Here is a 24291-nt window from a genome sequence, read left to right as displayed (position 1 = left end):
CGCAATATCAATTTTTTGGCATTTTTCACAAACTCCCTCCACCTTAAAGGAGAGAGTAAGAGTACATAATGATGTTGTATTCCTCACCGACAGGGTCTTTGATGCAGGATGAAGTCTTGGAAATGTTTGATCTTGTGTGGCGAGTGAAGGGGAGGCTGTACCTTTAGTGTGTGTGTCTGCCTCTGTCTGTGTGTGTTTGTGTGCTTGCGTTTACGTGCAGGTGGTTATGTGCAGCTGGTTACATGTGTTTTTCTAACAAGCCGTGTGATGGTCTTTCTTTGATCCAGAGGAGCTCAGAGAGACATGTTTTTCTCCTCATTCACTATGTGATGTATTATGGTACACATGCCTCAGTCAACTACTGTAGCAACTCCTCCCTCTCTCTTTCTGTATTTCAAAATGTGGACAAAGGAGAGTTCCAGCCTACAAGCTCCAAGCTAGCCTAGCATTGCAGACTGAGCATAGTGACATGGAAATAAAGGTTGGTGCAATATATAATTTGGTTTAGATGTAGTCATGTCTGCTCTGTAAACTATGTAGCTATTTACATGCTATTTTCTCTCCAGGTCTACCACCCATTCCTTCTGTTGCCATACAGAGACATTACCCATCAACAGAGGTCACATGGAATGCTCACTTWTTATTTCACGAAACACTGGATTAGCACAGAAATAAACATGCACCAAAGCACACTGACTGATGCCCCCCATGCCCGTGTGTGTGACTCCATCTCTCCTCTACTCTCAGCATCTGCTGGGACAGCTGGCTGTACAGGCCATGTGTGTCCCCACATCCACTACAGGGATTAGCGTGTTCCCACACTGCCCCAGTCCCCCCCAGTGGGGTCCCCGCCCGTACTGGAGCTCAGCTGCACCATGTCCTGACCATGTTCAAAACAACAAGACAGTAGAACTGCACAGATCAGCAGAAAGATCATTGCCAATAGACCTCCACCTCATTGAGGTCTGACTTAGATGCTTGGTAGACAGTTGACTAATCAAGATAGGCTTATTGATTAAGTGTGAGAGAGACAGTGATCTGGCATCTGCCTCTGACACACATAAAGCCAAATAGAAAGCCAAYATCTATGGCTGGGCTGGCCCAGAATTCAACCTCCCACTGGACAACAGTGATGGTTAGGAGCAGGTATAATGCTGAGGATCATGCATTACAGAGGACCTAAGCCCTGTAAAACATACACTATTCCTCCTTTGAGTGGCTCTCAGGTATATCTAATCCATTGGTAAAATAGTATGACAGGATCAGGTACATCCAGAGGGTCTGGACTCACAAAGGAGAAGAGAAGAAAGGTGAGGCTCATGATTGCCCTCTGCTGGTATCTGATGAATGTGCATGTATGTGGGTGCAAATGTGACTCTGTGAGCTTAGAATGAGTACACTTTTGAGGGGCTTAGGCGTAAACAACATCCTCAGATAGATTTCCATGGTGCTCGGTCAATGAGCTTAGGTCATTTAGTCATAAGGGGACGGGTGTTTGAGAGGAAGACAAAATGCCACTCACGGAGCTGCCTAGCTCACACTCAAGCTCATTCAAGTGGAACTCAGCATCTATTCTGACAAGCMTCTCAATACCGCAAAGCTGCTGCTTCTCAGATAACATGGAACTAGAGCCCATTTCGGTATTCAGACCATAACCTACAATATTTTCTAATCTGTAATGTTCTCCTCCTGAGAGTATAATTTCACAGACTCAACTGAGAATGGTACTGTAGTATTCATAAATAGCCTCCAACCCACTCAACACCCTGGGGAGTATACATTCACAGAAGAGAGTCAGTCATATGTCCTTAGTTTAGCATCCACCCACATTGGATTTGACGTTACAAACTTTCTTTGCCATGAAAATTACTTCACACCTTCATGGATAGGTGAGTGAAGTGGCTAAATGAATGAGTATATGGACACATGGCTAAGGGAATGAGAGGACTGGATTTATTCCCTTCAGCTCCTAGTGGAGCAAAGGGCCTAAATAGTATATCGCCACTCTCCAGTGAACTCTGGTCTGGGCGGTTTTCTTGACCTCATTCCATGTGGTTCCTGTCTTCTTCATCTCCTGCTCATTTGTCCTTCTCCATGTCTTCTGAGAATGAGAGGAGATCATGTCGTCAAACATACCGTCATAAAACTTACTATCCTACCGATCCTTGACTTCGGCAATGTCATATACAATATAGCCTCCAACACTCTACTCAGCAAACTGGATGCAGTCTATCACAGTGCCATCCTTTTTATCACCAAAGCCCCATATACTACCCACCACTGCGACCTGTACGCTCTCGTTGGCTGGCCCTCACTACATAACCATATCCAAACCCACTGGCTCCAGGTCATCTATAAGTCTTTGCTAGGTCATCCCCAAAGCCAACACTTCCTTTAGCCGCCTTTCCTTCCAGTTCTCTGCTGCCAATGACTGGACCAAATTGCAAGAATCTCTGAAACTGGAGTCTTATTTMTCCCCCTCTAACTTTAAGCATCAGCTGTCAGAGCAGCTTACCGATCACTGTACCTGTACACAGCCAATCTGTAAATAGCACACCCGACTACCTCATCCCCATATTATTACTTATCCTCTTTCTCTTTTACACCCCATTATCTCTACTTGCACAACATCATCTGCACATCAATCACTCCAGTATTAAYTGTAAATTGTAATTATTTTTGCCTCTAGTGCCTATTTATTGCCTTCCTCCCTACTCTTCTAAATTTGCACACATTGTGCATAGATTTTTCAATTTTTCTTTTATTTGGTGTTATTGACTGTACRTTTGTTTATGTGTAACTGTGTTGTTGTTTTTGTCGCACTGCTTTGATATATCTTGGCCAGGTCGCAGTTGTAAATGAGAACTTGTTCTCAACTGGCCTACCTGGTTAAATAAAGGTTAAGTATATTTTTTTATTTTATTATTTTAAATCACGGTACAACGTATCATTGTTCTAAACTACAATAGTGGAGCAAGTACAAGAGTTGTTCCTTTCATGAGAGTTTAAAGCTGTATTTGGTATTGCTACATGTAGAACTCTTTCCACACATGCCATCTGATCTCTAGTCTTGCCTATACCAAGTCCAAAAGGATTTAAAATTGTGGATATTTCATGCCAGCAAAAACAGAATAGAATGAGCATTTCTGTAAATTGAGGAACTGTGAAAGTGTGTGTGGAATTGAGTGCTTTAAGGGTTGAAGGTGAGGACACAGGTGAACTCCAAATCACCCCGTTCTATTTCAACAGAACCATCACTCATGTGGATAGATTGGTCCTGAATCTGAGCTGATGATGCCGTGCAGGTGAGATATGGTGTGCCCACACTCCTCTATCAGTCAAAGCTCCTTCAGTTGTCATACATTTTTAAAAATTATCTCCTTCATCTCCCCTCTCTATAGTGTTCAGTTTGTGTGTGGGTGTGTGGTGTGTGTGTGTGTGTGTGTGTGTGTGGTGTGTGTGTGTGTGGTGTGTGTGTGTGTGTGTGTGTGTGTGTGTGTGTGTGTGTGTTGTGTGTGTGTGTGTGTGTGTGTGTGTGTGTGTGTGTGTGTGGTGTGTGTGTGTGTTGTGTGTGTGTGTGTGGTGTTGTGTGTCCTGTGTGTCTGTGTGTCTGTGTGTCTGTGTGTCTGTGTGTCTGTGTGTCTGTGTGTGTGTGTGTGTGTCTAACAGAAAGCTCACTGCCAGCAGCTAAAAAGGTGATTAATGAAGCACCATTAAATCTTTAATCATCAAGTAGGAGATCATTTAAGTCTAATGAGTCTATGAGCATAAACATCTGAACCAAAGGTAATACAAGGAGAGTAGGACTGCATGGTGGAGGGTCAAAAACAAATATGTCTTTGATAGTCTATAGTGATTTTAAAGACTTACAATTTCACCGCAATACAGTATTTTAAGGAACGTAATTCCTTAGTCTATACGCATTCATTCTGTGACATAGGCAACAGAAATGTAACTTGTTACATGGTAAATTACAGGTTCCTTATCCAGGCGTGAACAAAATGTCCTGTATTCAGTACCATGAATGTTGTATCWCTGTGCTTCGACTGCGAGCTGAAAACAGACTATCGTTGTGGGTTCATGTTTACTAGATTTCTTCTCTTGGCTGTGCGATGGGCCTCTATTCCCCCTGGCTCTTATAGGCAGGCAGCATCCTCCGGTTTTGACAATAAATCATCATTAGGTGATCCTCAACATTTTATTAAACTCACACATTTATATGCAATTAGAGGCATCCCCTAGGAGTGACTGCTTCACAGCAGAGAGCTGGGGGCCATATCTCACTGCTGCCAGAACCACACACACTCAGGCATGCCMCACCAAGATAAATACAAACAACAGTTACAGTACACTCTATGTTCTCTGTGTGTCATCCATTGCTCCAAGGCGTCAAATTCAAGGAGAAAACACAAGGCAGAAATTGAGAAAAAAAAGAAGGTAGCTGGGTAAAAAAGGAGAGATGATCAAGAAAGTAAGTGTTTAGAAGCACCTTGGATGTGTCATCTCATGTCATTCCCAGAGATTACTGCCCATGGAAACCCCCTAACAGGCTAGCAGACTCCCTCTGGAGCCAGTGCTGTGGATTAAGGCTAGCTTGCCCCTGCCTCACATCCCCCTCTCCCCATCACCATTAACCCAAGGACAAAAAATATATAAAAAATTCACTCACCAGCTTCAGCATCATCACAGCCATGGCAGGGCTCACCAGGGTAATCAAAGGCTTTTGGCAGGTATACTGTATGCTGGAGGAAAAAGGACAGGTTAGAAAAGGATGGAGGGAATATATTGTCTTGGAACAAAGTGCTTCTTAAACAACAGACAGATGTTTTGCATAAAGATATTAGAAGTATCTGGCAACTGTCATTCTCTCAATGGTGGAGGTGAAATGAGGAAATTATTATTCATGCATTATTCCACCGTGGTGATTCTGAGAGCCTGGGTGTATGAATAGCACACCGTTGCAACATCGGCTTTGAGGCAAGTGGCAGCTAAAGTGAAAATAAAGAAGCATACATTTCTGTTTTGTCATTCATTTAAAAATGTAATCAGGCAGCCCTGTACATGGCTAAGTCTTTTCATTGTGCTGCTGTGACAGTCTCTGTGAGAGCATATCCTATTTAAAAGACTACCTCGGGATGTTTCCCTGCTGTGCTCTGACAGAAACTAACATCAACATGTGTATTTGCTGTTTAGACACCCCCAAGATTAATAACATCAGCATGTGCACAGCTCAACAGCAGCATAAACCGCTTGCAATTCCCTTTGGTGAATTTTGTGATTAATGGAAGGAAACTATTCTGTTGGAAATCAGAATTGTGGAAGAAGTGAATTTCAGAAATAGGAAGCATAAGGAGAAAATTCCTGGACTGGGAAGATACTTGAAAGGTCAGAGAGTGTGCAATTCCCTGAACTAAGACATTTTATGAAACCATTTGCATAATTAACATTTCATGTCAACCCACAAAATTAAATTAGCACACATTAATGACCTTCATTTGGTGAAAATCAATCTAGACTCGCTTGATAACATATTTCACGCATGCCTGTAATAAACCCTCATGGAATAATTACAAGATAATCTAACTGTTTTGATTGCAAGTCATTTTAACTCTGAGTAACATTTATAAGACTTTTAATTTCTCGTTTGTGCTGGGCTGGCATGTGGTGCAGTTTGAATAGAGATACAGTACTTTGTGAATGTGGATCCTTCCTCTATGGTCCTTCTCACTCAGACTATTCCATCTATTCTCATTCATGTAGAGGAGAATGTACAGTAGGGACACTTTACAAACACCACATCCCCTTGGAGACACAGACTTCTTATTCCTCGTTCTAACAAGACTCCAAATAGAGGAGACAATTATGGAAATAATTAATGATGTGATTAGCATCTTAGGAAGATGAATAATATCAAATCATGATTGGCAGAGTATCAAAACAGAGCTTGTTTCCCAATTCCTCCCAGGGAATCTGTAGGCCTATCAGCTACAGTGCCTTCAGAAAGTTTTCATACTGCTTGACTTATTCCATATTTTCTTGATAAATTAAAAATTGATTAAATATWGTTTTTTTCTCATCCATCTACACACAASTGTTTTTTACAATACAGGTATGGAAAGCTCTTAGAGACTTACCCAGAAAGACAGTGTAAAAATATTTGTCGAATTTTTTGCAAATGTATTGAAAATTAAATACAGAAATATATAATTTACTTAAGTATTCACACCCCTAAATCAATACTTTGTAGAAGCACCTTTGGCAGTGATTACAGCTGTGAGTCTTTCTGGGTAAGTCTCTAAGAGCTTTCCATACCTGTATTGTAAAAAACACTTGCCCATTATTATTTTCAAAATTCTTCAAACTCTATCAAATTAGTTGTTGTCATTGCTAGGCAACCATTTTCAGGTCCTGCCATAGATTTTCAGATAGATTTAAGTCAAAACTGTAACTCGGCCACTCATTCACTATCTTCTTGGTAAGCACTCCATTGTACACTGAGTGTGCAAACATTATGAACACCTCCCTAATATTGAGTTGCACTCCCTTTTGCCCTCAGAACAATCTCAATTAGATTGGGGCATGGACTACAAGGTGTCAAAAGAGTTCCACAGGGATGCTGGCCCACGTTGACTCCAATGTTTCACACAGTTGTGTCAATTTGGCTGGATGTCATTTGGCTGGTGGATCATTCTTGATACACACAGGAAACTGTTAAGCATGAAAAACCCAGCAGTGTTGCAGTTCTTGACACTCAAACCGGTGCACCTGGTACCTACTACAATACCCTGATCAACACTTAAATCTTGTCTTGCCCATTCACTCTCTGAATGGCACACATACACAATCCATGTCTCAATCGTCTCAAGGCTTAAAAATCCTTATTTAACCTGTCTCCTACCCTTCAACTACACTGACTGAAGTGGATTTAACAGGTGACATCTATAAGGGATCATAGCTTTCACCTGGATTCACCTGGTCAGTCTATAGCTAGGTTTCCATCCAATTTGCGATATATTTTCATGCAAATATTWAAAAATCCACATAAAGAAAATATGCTAAGTTTTCCATCAGTGGACCCCATTTTGCTCCTCCATTCCTATAGGCAGAAATTCAAACAGGAAGTACCCGTGTTAAGGTATTCAACGCTGGTCTGACCAATCGGAATGCATGCTTCAAGATTGTTTTGATCACGCGGACTGTGATATGTTCTGGGTAGCCTTGGATAATAACATCGATGTATACACGAACACGGTGACTGAGTTTATCRGGAAGTGAATTGAGGATGTTGTTCCCATTGTGACTTTTAAAACCTACCTAAACCAAAAACCATGGATAGATGGCAGCTTTCGTGCTAAACTGAAAGCACGAACCCCCACATTTAACCATGGCAAGGTGACTGGGAATATGGTTGAATACAGTGTAGTTATTCCCTCCGTAAGGCAATCAAACAGTCGGTGTCCGCGACGTGGCTGTGCAGAGACAAAGTGGAGTGCAGTTCAACGGCAAAGATACGAGACGTATGTGGCAGGGTCTACAGACAATCACGGATAACATAGGGAAAACCAGCCACGTCGCGGACTCCGACGTCTTGGTCCCAGACAACCAAACACCTTCTTCGCCTGCTTTGAGGATAACACAGTGCCATCGACGCGGCCTGTTCCCAAGTACTGTGGGCTCTCAATMTCCGTGGCTGACGTGAGTAAGACATTTAAGCGTGTTAACCCTCTCAAAGCTTCCAGCCCAGACGGCATCTCTAGCTGCGGCCTCAGAGCATGCGCATCCCATTGTTCCTGTACACAAGAAAGCAAAGGTAACTGAACTAAATGACTATCACTTCTGTCATCATAAAGTGCTTTGAGAGGCTAGTTATGAACCATATCCCCTCCACCTTACYTGACACCCTAGACCCACTACAATTTGCTTCCCGCACCAATAGATCCACAGACGATGCTGAGGAATACCTATGTAAGAATGCTGATCATTGACTACAGCCTTGCCTTCAACACCATAGTACCCTCCAAGCTCATCATCAAGCTCAGGGCCCTGGGTCTGAACCCCATCCTATGCAACTGGGTCCTGGACTTCCTGACGGGCCGCCCCCAAGTGGTGAAGGTAGGAAACAAAAGCTCCACTTCACTGATCCTCAACACAGCGGCCCTACAAGAGTGCGTTCTCAGCCCCCTCCTGTACTCCCTGTACTCCCTGCTCACCCATGACTGCGTGGCCACACACGGCTGCAACTCAATCATCAAGTTTGCAGACAACACAACCATAATAGGCCTGATTACACACAATGACGAGAACCTCCTACAGGGAGGAGGTGAGGGCCCTGGCGGAGTGGTGCCAGGAAAATAACCTCTCCCTCAACAAAATGAAGGAGCTGATTTAGCTTGGCCCCTAAGACCCTCACAAACTTTTACAGATGCACAATTGAGAGCATTCTGTCGGGCTGTATCACCGCCTGGTACGGCAACTGCACCGCCCGCATCCGCAGGGCTCTCCAGAGGGTGGTGCGGTCTGCCCAAAGCATCACCRGGGGCACACTGCCTGCCCTCCACCTACAGCACAGGAAGGCCGAAAAGATCATCAAGGACACCAACCAACCGAGCCACGGCCTGTTTACCCCGCTATCATCCAGAAGGCGAGGTCAGTACAGGTGCATCAAAGCTGGGACCAAAAGACTGAAAAACAGCTTCTATCTCAAGGCCGTCACTAGCCGACTACCACCCAGTTACTCAAACCTGCACCTTAGTGGCTGCTTCCCTACAGACATGGAATCACTGGTCACTTTAATAATGGAACACTAGTCACTTTAATAATGTTTACATACTGTTTTACTCATTTCATATGTCTGTACTGTATTCTATTCTACAGTATTTTAGTCAATTCCACTCCGACATTGCTTGTCCTAATATTTATATATTTCTTAATTCCATTATTTTACTTTTAGATTTGTGTTTATTGTTGTGAATTGTTAGATACTACTGCACTGTTGGAAATAGGAACATAAGCATTTCGCTACACCCGCAATAACATCTGCTAAATATGTGTATGCGAATCAATAAAATGTTATTTGATTTGTTTCCACCAAACAGACTTGAGGGTAAAAGTCAGTGCGGGATGACGTAGCGCACACAAAAAAAACGATAGTTTTGTTCCAGAAACTGTTGTGTTAAATAGCAAGTGTGCGTACCCTGGCCTTGGCACATGCGCTCTAGCCAACAACAGATACAGTGCAGTTAGGCTAGTCTTCATGATGAGATTATTAGGAATAGCGAGAATATTTGTATTTGTCAAACTGCAGTCAAGCATCGATCATCATGTCACCAGAATAAGACCCTCGGTATTTATTGGGAAGGAGTATTAATCTCACCATTCACTTTCACCACCCTATGGAGTATATCATCAATTATTTAATCTATAGCAGACATAACACTTTGTATTCAGGACAAAAAGTGAATTGCTTTGCCACATTTTTTGCAGTATTGCCTTGTTGCAAACAGGATGCATATTTGGAATATTTCTTATTCTGTACAGGCTTCTTTTTCACTCTGTCAATGAAGTTAGTATTGTAGAGTAACTCCATTGTTGTTGAGCCATCTTCAGTTTTCTCCTGTCACAGCCATTAAAGTCTAACTGTTATAAAGCCTCCCGGTGAAATCCCTGAGCAGTTTCCTTCCTCTCCAGCAACTGAGTTACGAAGGACGCCTGTATCTTTGTAGTGACTGGGTGTATTGATGCACTATCCAAAGTGTAATTAATAACTTCACCATGCTCAAAGGGATATTCAATGTGTTCTTTTTTTCTATTTTTACCCATCTACCAATAGGTGCCCTTCTTTGAAAGGCATTGGAAAACCTCCCTGGTCTTTGTGGTTGAATCTGTGTTTGAAATCCACTGCTCAATTGAGGGACCTTACAGAAAATTGTATGTCTTGGGTACAGAGATCAGGTAGTCATTCAAAATTCAAAAAATTCAAAAATCACTATTATTGCACACATTTTTTCCATAACAAAGGGGATGAAAACTTGACTCAAAGATATTTCAGCTTTTCATTTTAATGAATTTGTAAACATTTCAAAAAACATAATTGCACTTTGACATTATGGTGTATTGTGTATAGGCCAGTGACAAAAAAATCTAAATTTAATCCATTTAAAATTCAGGCTGTAACAAAAAWTTTKGAAAAAGTCAAGGGGTGTGAACCCTTTCTGAAGGCAGTGTACATCTAAAAGTAATGCCCTATGATGACCGACATAAAGGTCTGTGAGACAACAGAGGAGTTTGGACTGAGGAGGCTGCATACTGAAAATCAACAGAAGCACTGCTAGGACAATTAGAAAAACGAGAAGAAAGCAAATACAGGGAGAAGAGGCTATGGAAATGGTAATCCACTGACTGTCAACTGGAACACAGCATATTTACATGTGATTATATTTACCCCTCCGGTGCGTAACTCATTTAGATTATTAACAGCAGCGTGGAGAGGAGGAAATAAAATGTTGAAATAATTGTAGATGGTGTTGACTTTGTTTTATTGACACAGCCTCATAAATATTCATGTTAGTTTTTTTTGTTTCAGCTGTAAACTGTGACAACCAGGAGCATGAGGAGAATTCCCAATATTCTTCAGTCTCTTGAACAGAGGCACTCACATTGATGATGAAAAAAACATTCCAAGTCATTCTTTGCAAACTATGTATGCATCTGGTCTTCTACAAGTAATCCGATTTTTGTTTGTTTTTAAACCATGCTTGGAGTGCATCCTGAATGAGGTGATGTACCCAGGTACTCACAGTGCTATTCAGCAGACAACGGCCCACAACGCAACAGCTCCACTTTTTATTTTGTCCTGTGACAGTTGATTTTAATATACATGTAAAGTACCAGTCAAAAGTCTGGACACACCTACTCATTCAAGGTTTTTATTTTTACTATTTTCTACATTGTTGAATAATAGTGAAGACATCAAAACTATGAAATAACACATATGGAATCATGTATTAACCAAAAAAGTGTTAAACAAATCAAAATATATTTTATATTTGAGATTCTTCAAAGTAGCCACCCTTTGCCTTGACAGCTTTGCTCACTCTTGGCATTCACTCAACCAGCTTCATGAGGTAGTCACCTGGAATGCATTTAAATTAACAGGTGAGCCTCATTAAAAGTTAATTTGTGGAATTTATTTCCTTCTTAATGCCATTTGAGACAATCAGTTGTGTTGTGACAAGGTAGGGTTGGTATACAGAAGGTAGCCCTATTTGGTAAAAGACCAACTCCATATTATTGGCAAGAAAAGCGCAAATAAGCAAAGAGAAACGACAGTCCATCATTACTTTAAGACATGAAGGTCAGTCAATACAGAACACTTCAAAAACTTTTAAAGTTTCTTCAAGTGCAGTCGCAAAAACCATCAAGCGCTATGATGAAACTGGCTCTCATGAGGACCGTCACAGGAAAGAAAGACCCAGAGTTACCTCTGCTGCAGAGGACGAGTTCATTAGAGTTAACTGCACCTCAGATTGTAGCCCAAATAAATGCTTCACAGAGTTCAAGTAACAGACACATCTCAACATAAACTGTTCAGAGGAGACTTTCATGGACTTTCATGAAACAGGCTTTCATGGTCAAATTGATGCAAAGAAACCACTACTCAAGGACATCAATAAGAAGAGACTTGCTTGGGCCAAGAAACATGAGCAATGGACATTAGACCAGTGGAAATCTGTCCTTTGGGCTGATGAGTCCAAATTTGAGATTTTTGGTTCCAACCGCTGTCTTTATGCGACGCAGAGTAGGTGAACTCCGCATGTGTGGTTCCCACCATAAAGCAGGTGGTGTGATGGTGATTTGCTGGTGACACGGTCTGTGACTTATTTAGAATTCAAAACACACTTAACCAGCATTCTGCTGCGAAACGCCATCCCATCTGGGTTGCACTTAGTGGGACTATCATTTATTTCATAGTTTTGATGTCTTGTAGAAAATAGTAAAAATAAAATCCCTTGAATAAGTAGGGTGTCCAAACTTTTGACTGGTACTCATATACAGTGGGGAGAACAAGTATTTGATAAACTGCCRATTTTGCAGGTTTTCCTACTTACAAAGCATGTAGAGGTCTGTAATTTTTTAATCATAGGTACACTTCAACTGTGAGAGACGGAATGTAAAACAAAAATCCAGAAAATCACATTGTATGATTTTTAAGTAATTTTAAGTTTTAAGACCCACTGTACATAACATCTAATTTACATTCTTTAGATATAATAAAAAACGAACCCTTTTTTCTTGCATTACAGTCATCAGTGGATATTAAAGGAAACAAAACATTAAATGCTCACATACTCTCACATATAGTATGAACAAAAGCTATCGCTTCAAGGTTTTCTTAATACTCTTTGAACACATCATGCAAAACAAACAAAAGGCAGACAAAAGTTCAGGTTTGTCAAGAGAATGTACATATATTTTCCATGGCTTATGACAGAGGACATGATCACATCCCTATCATATTAGTGTTGCAGTTGATTTGGATCAAAGTCTGTTTCTCATCCTTAACATGTAATCATTCAATAATATTAATCTTAAATTAAAGAAAAGCATATGACTTTTTTTTATTGCCAAGACTAATCCTTAATTAGACAAATATTTATAATTTAATGTCACCAAAGCAACCTAAATATCTGAAACGTACACAACAAGGCATATAAATAGACAATCCAATGGGTACGTTAAACGTATACTCAAGACTTCCTATCGTGTCCTATAGTTGTCCTTACAGAGCTGAAACACACTGAAGACCTCTGAGCTCCCCTGTTCTGAGTCTGGGGTCAGTCCTTATATACCATTTATGGGTCAGCCATGCAATGTGCTCCCATAGGTTGACATCTACATTGTAGTGAATATATATGGGTGAAAACAGGTTTCTCAGCAAAACTGAAAATAAACAGGTGAGAATTAAGTGGATGAGATGTGTAGTGACAGTCACTATTGAAATGGGAGGAAAAACATTTGAATTCATGTAGTCATATCTATAGCCACAACACACAACATTTCTTGAAAGTATTCTTGAGGCCTCCAGAAGCAAAGCATGGTACAACATTACACAGTGTGCATTCAAAATCAAATAGAACACCAGGAAGCTCTGTTTGTATAAGGCAACCAATGTCTGACACTTATAGTAAGTAGTGGAGTACATAGTGTGTATAGTAAGGAGTAACAATTATAGGAGCAAAGGAAATTACACAGACACAAATTCAGTTAAAAACATTTTGTTTTAAATTAATTCTGAATGTGTAAAACCAAAAAACTAAATTGTACATACACTTGTTTTTATGAGTCAATACTTAGTGACAGAGCAGCTGAAGCAAGGCATTAGCCAAATCCATTATTGTCTGGTCAAATGGCTGTCCAAAACAGATCAGAGAGAGGAAGGAGAACTGTGGTTCTATAATGCGAAGGAGGATAATTATAGTCTACTGATACAGATTTGGAAACACTGCTGCACCAGTGACCACAGTGGTAAGAACCGAGGCTAAAAAAGGCATGTCTACCTCACAGATACAGTATATTATACACACTTAGAAAAATATAATTTCATAAAAAATATAACTTATTTTGAACCAACTGCATTCAAAAAAAGGGGAAAATCTAGTCAGTCAACTATGGGATAGAGTATTTTAAAGATATCGTGTTCATATGCAGTGAAGTGTTCGTAAGACTTACACACACCGCCAGGAAGAAACTCCAACACATAGTCTAAGTCAGTCTCTTTCACAGACAAACACTGTCTGTGGGTAAGCAATACTTTCCGTATTGCAATCTCTGCATAACAAAATGCCTTCTGAAGACTGAATGTGTCCGGCTTCTTAGCTCTCCTATAGTGTTGTAAGACACACTGCTCATGAACAAGACTATTTGAAAGCCCACCCGAGGGAGGTCATACATTTCAGAAACGTAAATGTAAAAAATGTCGGTGTTAAATGAACAGTGTGTGGTAATGACAGACTTTGGTGTAATTTGAACTGTATTGTTGGTTAAGGGCTTGTAAGTAAGCATTTCACTGTTGTATTCGGCACATGTGACAAATACAATTTTATTTGTCAGTGTCAGGTCTATCGCAACAATACTAACGTTCCATCTGCCCTTACACCCAATTGGTTAAGAGACAAAAGTTGGCAGATGTTAGTGTGCAGGGACACCTCGGTAGCGAACAGTAGCTCTGTCACTCTGCTTAGACGTAACAAAAAACATACACTAAACATGCATAGAGAATGGAGTAGAGGGAACAACGTATAACACTTGACACGTTTGTGTAAAAACATACACGAAAGAAAAATGTCGTTAAACAGATAGATTTTTTTTTGGTTATCTGAACATAACAAAATGATGGTAAAATCAGCTTCAGGTCGATTTCCACACAATAGATCTGAAGAGGAACAGCATAAAAACACATGATTCTTCTAGCTTTGGCATCACAAAGATGATATATTCCTTGACTCCAACATACAGTACCCTCCACTTGGTATACAGCTGGAGTGCAGTAAGAGATAGCCAAAGCTTTCTTTGAGATTTGAGGTTTCATTAAAACTTGAGCCATGCTCTAAAAGTATGCCATCTCCATTTCAGATTTGAGGAGCTGAACTACACTTTTTAGTGCAATTTGCAATACACATACAAATAAAAATATAGCTATAAAATAAAGATAATGCACTTGCTGATTTACCAGCTCCATCAGATGGAAGAGGGGATGCTAAGCTATTTAGGCATTAACAAATGTACTGTACAAAGTATAGATTTTAATGACCCAAACGATTAGCATTTTATTTGCCGAATATTATATTCGTAGCTAGCAAGTCTTAGTTCTTCCACCACTGACATTCACCATGATGCATTTTATACAGACTTCTCATGCCATTTTATTTCTCAATCATTTCTTTCAAATCTACTTTGAAATGAAAACCAACATGATAGTTCCACAAGCAAATGGCATGAGTTCAACATTCACAATTCAATTGCACATCTTCCATTTCTATCTTCACAAATAATATATTTGTTCTGCAAAACAAATAGCAGACACAATGTTACAGAACAGTACTGTTTTCCTAAGCATAATTAGTGTTGGTACTTTGCAAACTAGACCAAGTTTAACCAACTATTGCTGTCATTCAAACCACTGTCCATGAGTCCAGCAGTTTCCTCTTAATAACTCACAGATTAAATAAACAATGGAAGGAAAACATGGCCTACTTGTCCAACCAAGGATGACGTGAAGGAAGTGAAAAGCGTGGAGCAGCTGTGAGCAGTGTTAGGCTCACTGGTACCCCAACCACACCGGCAGCCCACACTGCCCACGGCTCTGACATCACATCTAAAAGAGATGACAGGTGTTGAGAGGGAAGCAGGTTATACCATAACACCTCAGGGTGGGGGGAGAGAGAGGGAATGGAGGAGTGAGGAGAGCCATGGTTGGCATGGTGGGCTGGGCCTGGACTGGAGTGGGTTAGTTGGTTGGCACCTCTCAGGGCGTCTGGGACCCAGACCTCTTGAAGCTGCCTAGCAGGCTCTGAACCCCCTTCTTGACACTGGAGCCCACACGACGTGCCACGGARTCGGCCGGTGGGCCTGGCAGGCAGGAGCTGGTACTGGGGGGCCTGGCATCCAGACACTTCTGGTAGCGCAGCTGTCAAAAGTCACACAACATAAGCACCAAAGCACCTGAATAGAAAATTAAACTTGGACTCAAAATATTTGGTGCAACAAGGCTGTGTATGTTTAATATTGGCGCATAGTAAAACAGTCCAATCCCTGCAAACTCCTCCCATTTAGAAGAACCACTCACCTAATGTTTCTACGGAAGTGACAACAATAATTATGCAAGGAGGAATTACCAAGTGAATGTTGGCTCCTTGCACATCTCTCTGTCCATCTGGCTTATCAATATCCTCTGTTTCAGTGTCAATTTATTTGTCCACTTATCTGTGCTTCCATCCTTGGTACCATAGCTAGTTAGWTAACTTAATTTGCCCTGTTTTTGGCATTTTTAAGCGAACACCACAACCAAGCATTAGACTAGCATGAGAAGGAAGCAAAATGACTTCATCTAAATACTCCATGCTGGACTCGTATGACATTTCTGTACATTCTCTTACAGGGATGTCTAGCAAAACATAAAATAGCAGAACCCTTCTCCCCTGTGTGCATAGAGCTGTCACGAACTCACTGACATGGGTAGCTTTGCGGGGCAGCACCAGTTGATACAATGTTGAAAGTTTGCTAGCGACAGTGTGAGCTCATCACAGACAGGCGGAGTAGAGAGAAGATGTGACTGAAAGACAACCTCTGTGCATAGCCAATGTACTTCATAAAGGATATTTATTTGTATAAGGATATTTTCTGCTGGACAATGTGTCCGACAAAGTTTTTATTTGTCTGCTTGTATTCATTTGTATTGGCCAAAAACCATCAATTGTTGGCTGACAGAAACGTTGCACTCACCATGCAGGCGGCCTGCACAGCCTCACTAAGGCTGGCAGCGTTGGGCTCACACCAGAACATGTGGCAGATGAAGTCCCCGGGGCCCTCGGCCATGATGAAGGCAAAGGTGTGGACGTCCTTCCCCACGCCCATGAAGGACAGGAACCGCACCCGGCACTCAGAAAGAACCTCCTCTGTCTGCAGGGAACACAACAGAACACCTTGGGTCAGACTATTCCCACAGCAATTTAAACAATCTCAGAGCTTCAAATTGGAAAGACATTAAAAATACATTTTTGAGATTGTGCGTGTACATTTGTGTGTGACTATCTGTGTGTGTGCTCACCTCAGCTGTGACTATTGTAAGTGTGGCTGAAGCCACGTTCACAGTAACTGGCGTCCACTCTTCCTTCTCTTTGGAATTGATTGCTGTGTTGAGGGCTACATTGACTAGGTCCATACCTGGATAGGACATACCACTCAGGTTAGCTGCACATCTGAGTACACTCAATACCTGAGAATTTCAGGAAAAAGGAAGGAATTACAGGAATTGTGTTAGTTCATACTTCACAGAAAACCAAGTGTTAGTTAATAGCTCAATATCCCTAACAAGAGGATAGCTCATAGCAGTCGAGACGTCACACAATAAGACATCAKTATCACAACCTGTTGAAGAAATCAGTAGAACACATGCAATACTTTGAGACATTCAATAAGTCAATGTATATTGAGTGCATTGCATTAAGTGAATCCCAACTTAGTTGAAAGTCAGTATTCATTTAATTACAGTACCAACATATGGGAGGACAAGTGGAAGGTTAAATACAGGCAGTGACTGAGAAACATACACAAGTTTACCTGAAATGTAATTCAATACACACCATCACAACTCTAAGAAAGAGAAGAAAAAGCATTCCTTACCAAAGCGTTCCTTACCTACGGGTTTAGCCACCGGCACGTTACCCAGGTAACGTACCTGGAAGGACTGGACTAGCTCATTCTTTGGTGCAGGGAATTCTGTAGGGAGAGGAGAGAGACAGAAAACCACTGTGACATCCTGCTAAAACCATACAAAGGACCTGAAGTTGCCCATAAATACATTTGGATTTAGATTATACAGTAAGTATATAGTCATACTAGGCTCGGGAAGTATCCAGATTGTCATACCGACCTTGTACCATACCAGGATATTTGGTAATACCGGCACTGAACACAAGGGACGCTGTTTTCAAACCCCACTGATAGCATTGCTAACCTTCAGATTACAGAGTAACAAGTATATGTAAAATCCCATACAGAATGCTAACTAAATGCTAACGAGCGCAAAGCAAACATTTTATAGCATCTGACCTATACTATACAAGTATACAACTAACTCAAAAATGCTACTCACAGTTTTCTTGCACGTACAAAACAAATATTAGGCACTTGATCTAGGAAGAGATTTTCTGCKGTTACCAAGCAAATGCTTGATTCTGGAAGAAGCTAACCACTTAGCTAGACGGCTAACTAGCTACTAAATTAGCAGAACAAATGCACAACTGCAGAGCATTTAACACATTTTAGACAGTAAACTTAATTGTTATAAGATATCTAGCTGGCAAACATTTAGTTGTGAATTCCATACTGTAATTAGATCACATGGCGCATGCTGCACAACAGTGAGTGACTCACATGGCTCCAGTCTCTCGTTATTCTGTGCTTGTAAACAAACACCAAGTGACTAGGGACTAACTCACAAACACACCGGTATACCACCAAACCTAAGTCATACATCAAGTGGCAGTGTTTTACCCTGGAAAGGAATGTCCACCAGTTTAGAGGGGTCTATGTTGAGTCTGTTCAGAGAGGACTTGGATGATTTCCTCTGGGCCATTATCTACAGAAAAGGAATGACAGGAAAGAACCGATTCAACATGTCAAAATATAAAGACACAAACAACCCCTGAACCACAGTCCCGACGTTATGTGAAAAAAAGGGAGATTTCATTCAGGTTCAATGTGGAGGCCTGAGTATGGTGCAGTGCACCAAAGCAGATGGGCTTACCTTAGAGCAGATGTCATGCATGCTCGTGGCAATGTTCTTAGCAGGTGTGTCACACCTGAACACATGGCACTTCAGAACATGAGTCAGTTTGTCTCTCGCCACGTAGGCAAAGTCCCTAAAGTTAACACAAACAAGGAGGCGTCTCTTGAGAGGCCGTTATAAAGGCTGATCATGACAATTGAGGCAGATGAAATGGACAATGCTGAAATCAATACATTTTGATAATATCAGGATTTTTTCAAGAGAACTAGCAACCTAATAGCGTAAGCTTTCACAAATACAACAATGAACAAATGTACTAACAATTAGGACTGAGAACACTTAGTGTTGTCACACTATTATTAATAGCTAAGCAAACATGCTCGTCTATAGAAACTGATCAGAAAGTCATGGGTGTGATTGAGAAACATTGAACATTATGGGATAGGGGTGTGGAATCAATATGCTAACTATGACAACCACAACTATGATCTATTCTACGTGACATGACGGAAGATGGTAGATACGACAATGACAATACCTCTCCCTGTGTGCCCAAGTGCAGCCGGTTAGAGAGAAAACCCCAAATCAATCAATTCAACAGAAAAAGCAGGGTTCACAAAATAAGGCAACAAAAGCCAGACAAATAAAACCAAAATAAGAAACATTGTCTATAGCAAACTGGCACACATATTTCTAGTATTCAAATATGAAGAAAATATACAGAAATGTATACTGAAAATATAAACGCAACATCTTTAAAGATTGCACTGAGTTACACTTCATATGAGGAAATTAGTCAATTAAAATAAATAAATTAGGCCCTAGTCTATGGCTTTCACATGACTGGAAATACAGATATGCATCTGATGGTCACAGAAACCTTAAAAAAAAGGTAGGGGCGCGGATCAGCAAACCTGTCAATATCTGGTGTGACCACCATTTGCCACATGCAGCACGACACATCTTCTCATAGAGTTAATCAGGCTGTTGATTGTGGCCTGTGAAATGTTGTCCTACTCCTCTTCAATGGCTGCGCGAGGTTGCTGGATATTGGCGGGAACTGGAACACACTGTTGTACACGTTGATCCAGAACATACCAAACATGCTCAATGGTGGAAGAACTGGGACATTTTCAGCTTCCAGGAATTGTGTACAGATCCTTGCGACATGGGGCCGTGCATTATCATGCTGAAACATGAGATGATGGCGGCGGATGAATGGCACGACAATGGGATTCAGGATCTCATCACGGTTTCTCTGTGATCTCAAATTGCCATCGTTAAAATGCAATTGTGTTCGTGGTCCATAGCTTATGACTGCCCATAACATTGCCCCGTGGTGGTGGGGTTCTCTGTTCACAACGTTAACATCAGCAAACCACTCTCCCACACAACGCCATACACATGGTCTGCGGTTGTGAGGCTGGTTGGGCGTACTGCAAAAATGCTCTAAAAACAACATTAGAGGCGGCTTATGGTAGAGAAATGAACATTCAATTCTCTGGCAACAACTCTGGTGGACATTCACTGCACGCTCCCTCAAAACTTGACATCTGTGACATTGTGTCGTGTGACAAAACTGGACAACCCCAGCACAAGGTGCACCTGTGTAACGGCCATACTGTTTAATCAGCTTGTTGATATGCCACATCTGTCAGGTATTAATTTGGCAAAGGAAAAATGCTCACTAACAGGGATGTAAACAAATTTGTGCACAAAGTTTGAGCGAAATAAGCTTTTTGTGCGTATGGAAACTGTTTAGGATCTTTATTTTCAGCTCATGAAACTTGGGACCAACACTTTACAAGTTGCGTTTTGGTTTTGTGAAGTGTAGTTAGAGTAGCAGGGGACTGACCTGCCGTTGTCCCGGCCCACTCCCCACACTCGGATGCTGACGATAGGCTGGGTGTGCAGCAGAGTCTGGCCCAAAGGATCAATCAGGTTCAAGGTCTCATTCTCCAGAACAAGGAGCATGTCTTTTCCCTGTGTGAAAACACATTACAGAACATTCCTCTTAACATTGTTCTACCAACACTATCCAGGTAATATTCCCACACACAAGCCATTCTCTGACCTCTCCCCAGATCCCAGCCGTGTCGTGCAGGTTGTGTTTGTGGTAAGAGAGCTGTCTGATGCAGTTGTTGACAGCCACGCTGCTCTTCCCTGGAGCCATCTCCTCCTCTGATATCTCCACCCAGCCCAGAGACCGCACCGCAAAAACCTTTTGAGAGACACGAGGAGAGGGAAAGAGTGATTAAGAGCATGTTGAGTGTTAAAAGAGAAAAAAGTGTATGTGGGATGGGAGTGGAATGATTGGTTATAACTATTTGTCTGAGTGAGAGCACATACCTTAGCGTCCAGGTCATTGATGAGTGAGTTCATCTTCTCCTTTCCTTCAGACTGTGAACAGCTGGATGTGAAAGGAATCAGACAATATAAGCATATAATGATAATACACTGTACCTGAAAGGGGGGGGGGGGGGGCTCACCTGAGATTGATAGACGCATAACGCAATGTGGCTCCTTCAAAATCCTTCAGGGTCTGATCAGCCATTGCATCTTCCTCCTGAAGACATACCAACAACAGTAAGAAGTCACATTTCCACATTTGAGATAAAAATTAATAAGCAGTTGATATCTAAACATTGAAAATCTCTGAATGAAGGTTTGCAAACTGCATTGATGTTAGGTTTGTTTCAAGTACATTTGGCACTTACCTTCCAGAACTCCTCGTCATTAAACCTGTTGGGGCGGGACTGGGTGAGACTACTCCACGTCAACTGAAAATACAAAATAGAGACAAGGACCAATTAGAAGTAGGAAACTAAATCCGTTAGCACTAGCAGTGGGAGCTTAAATGGAAATACAATGACTGTGTGGCTCTAATTGACACAGGCAGGCCAAAACCTAGTGTCCACAGACATGGAAGGAAGCTAAAGTAATTCCACTGCCTAAAAATAGTAAAGCACCCTTTGCTGGTCTAACAGCCGCCCAATCAGTTTGCTGCCTGTTCTTCGAAAACTGATGGAGAAAATTGTGTTTGAACAAAAAATATATGATATTTTTCAAAAGAACAAGCATGCAAATAGGAAAGGGCACTCAACTTGTAATGCACTGACTGAGATGACTGATGATTGGCTAAAATAAATGTATAATCAGATACTGTAGTTGGAGCGAGGGCTGTGGCGGTCATTACATTTTATCAGCCGGTTATTGTCATGCAAAAGACTGCCGGTCTCACGGTAACTGACAGTTAATTAAAATAAACACGTTTAACATCTCCAGGCCTCCAAGCTGTATTCAAGCCACAGATGTGCGCCATTGAATCTAATAAAAAAAGTTTAATAAAATCAATTTAATATACACCATCAGAAAAAATCCATTATTTATTTTAGGCAGGTCTAAATAAACAACGATATGAAGAAAATGTATTTCAGAAGAGCAGAATATGAGTTGGCCTACTGTATATTACATGGCTATGTGCCATGCCACAGGCTTGTCCATTTAGCAGACAAGATATTCTTATAAGTCCTGTGCCATAATTTTATATTATATGACCTTATAGTAAGAAGAATAAAATTGAACTTAGCTGAAAAAATATATAAAAAATATTTTTCCCATTCCGGAGCGAAGTGGCTATGTTGAACGCAAAAGTGATCATTTCAAACCGGTCCTACATTTGAAGTCGGAAGTTTACATACACTTAGGTTGGAGTCATTAAAACTTGTTTTTCCAACCACTCCACAAATTTCTTGTTAACAAACTATAGATTTGGCAAGTCGGTTAGGACATCTACTTTGTGCATGACACAAGTCATTTTTCCAACAATTGTTTACAGACAGATTATTTCACTGTATCACAATTCCAGTGGGTCAGACGCTTACATACACTAAGTTGACCGTGCCTTTAAACAGCTTGGAAAATTCCAGAAAATGATGTCATGGCATTAGAAGGTTCTGATAGGCTAATTGACATAATTTGAGTCAATTGGAGGTGTACCTGTGGATGTATTTCAAGGCCTACCGTCAAACTCAGTGCCTCTTTGCTTGACATCATGGGAAAATCAAAAGAAATCAGCCAAGACCTCAGAAAAACTAATTGTAGTCCTCCACAAGTCTGGTTCATCCTTGGGAGAAATTTCCAAATGCCTGAAGGTACGACATTCGTCTGTACAAACAATAGTACACAAGTATAAACACCATGGGACCACGCAGCCGTCATACCACTCAGGAAGGAGACGCGTTCTGTCTCCTAGAAATGAACGTACTTTGCTRCGAAAAGTGCAAATCAATCCCAGAACAACAGCAAAGGACTCTGTGAAGATGCTGCAGGAAACAGGTACGAAAGTATCCATATCCACAGTAAAACGAGTTCTATATCGACATAACCTGAAAGGCCGCTACGCAAGGAAGAAGCCACTGCTCCAAAACCGCCATAAAAAAAGTCAGACTACGGTTTGCAACTGCACATGGAGACAAAGATGGTACTTTTTGGAGAAATGTCCTCTGGTCTGATGAAACAAAAATAGAACTGTTTGGCCATAATGACCATCGTTATGATTGGAGGAAAAAGGGGGAGGCTTGCAAGCCGAAGAACACCATCCAAACCATGAAGCACAGTGGTGGCAGCTTCATGTTGTGGGGGTGCTTTGCTGCAGGAGGGACTGGTGCACTGCACAAAATAGATGGCATCATGAGGAGGAAAATTATGTGGATATATTGAAGCAACATCTCAAGATATCAGTCAGGAAGTTAAAGCTGGGTCTTCCAAATGGACAATGACCCCAAGCATACTTCCAAAGTTGTTGCAAAATGGCTTAAGGACAACAAAGTCAAGGTATTGGAGTGGCCATCACAAAGCCCTGACTTCAATCGTATAGAACATTTGTGGGCAGAACTGAAAAAGCGTGTGCGAGCAAGGAGGTCTACAAACCTGACTCAGTTGCACCAGCTCTGTCAGGAGGAATGGGCCAAAATTCACCAAACTTATTGTGGGAAGCTTGTGGAAGGCTTCCCAAAATGTTTGACCCAAGTTAAACTATTTAAAGGCAATGCTACCAAATACTAATTGAGTGTATGTAAACTTCTGACCCACTGGGAATGTAATGAAAGAACTAAAATCTGAAATAAATCACTCTACTATTATTCTGACATTTCACATTCTTAAAATAAAGTGATGATCCTAACTGACCTAAGACAGGGAATTTTTACTAGTTTTAAATGTCAGGAATTGTGAAAAACGGAGTTTAAATGTATTTGGCTAAGGTGTATGTAAACTTCCAACTTCAACTGTATTTGTTAGATTTAGAGTTATTTGGCAACTTTAGTTGTGAATGGTACAAACCTTAGAAATAAAAACATATGGGCTGCATGATTTGACTATAGGCTATTGATGATTTGAGAAAGTCTCAACAACAACAAAAAAAGCTTGCGCTCTGTTCCTTGCTTCAGGCTGCACACACCGTTCTCTCCTCAAGTGATCATATTTTCACCCATCAGACTATTCTCAATGTAATCTTGTCTTTACTATTAAGTCAAATCAGTTTAGATTTAGAATGGCCCATTATCAAGTGGGAAGGAACAGGGGCACCTTTCCAGGCGGCTCTTTTTTAATCATTCCGGATAGGCTCCTCCGGTTATTTCACTCCATCAACCCCTGTTTGTATGCCATCAACCCCTGTTTGTATGCCATCAACCCCAAACTTTGTATGCCATCAACCCCAAACTTTGTATGCCATCAACCCCAAACTTTGTATGCCATCAACCCCAAACTTTGTATGCCAT

The 24291-nt window shown here is 41.1% G+C and overlaps 1 protein-coding gene across 2 annotated transcripts in view; it reads right to left on the bottom strand.

Moving 5' to 3' along the window:
* Positions 1–10518: 10518 nt before the first annotated feature.
* Positions 10519–24291, bottom strand: part of LOC111981927 (amyloid beta precursor protein binding family B member 1) — a 17314-nt gene continuing 3541 nt past the window's right edge. Inside the window, exons 4-14 of one of the 2 annotated variants that reach the window (XM_024013420.2) lie at positions 21226–21288; positions 20998–21074; positions 20858–20918; positions 20583–20729; positions 20364–20491; positions 18527–18641; positions 18274–18358; positions 17401–17496; positions 16826–16941; positions 16501–16677; positions 10519–15685 (exon numbers count right to left, since the gene is read on the bottom strand). In XM_024013420.2, coding sequence (XP_023869188.1) covers positions 15524–15685; positions 16501–16677; positions 16826–16941; positions 17401–17496; positions 18274–18358; positions 18527–18641; positions 20364–20491; positions 20583–20729; positions 20858–20918; positions 20998–21074; positions 21226–21288 — 1227 coding nt within the window. In that variant the 3' untranslated portion in view covers positions 10519–15523. The remainder of the gene's footprint in view (positions 15686–16500; positions 16678–16825; positions 16942–17400; positions 17497–18273; positions 18359–18526; positions 18642–20363; positions 20492–20582; positions 20730–20857; positions 20919–20997; positions 21075–21225; positions 21289–24291) is intronic. The other variant, XM_024013422.2, reaches the window with a different exon arrangement.

This window comes from Salvelinus sp. IW2-2015, linkage group LG20, assembly GCF_002910315.2.
Source record: "Salvelinus sp. IW2-2015 linkage group LG20, ASM291031v2, whole genome shotgun sequence".
NCBI lineage: Eukaryota > Metazoa > Chordata > Actinopteri > Salmoniformes > Salmonidae > Salvelinus > Salvelinus sp. IW2-2015.
The sequence above is the reverse complement of the archived record's forward strand: the minus strand, read 5'-3'. Positions and strand labels throughout refer to the sequence as shown.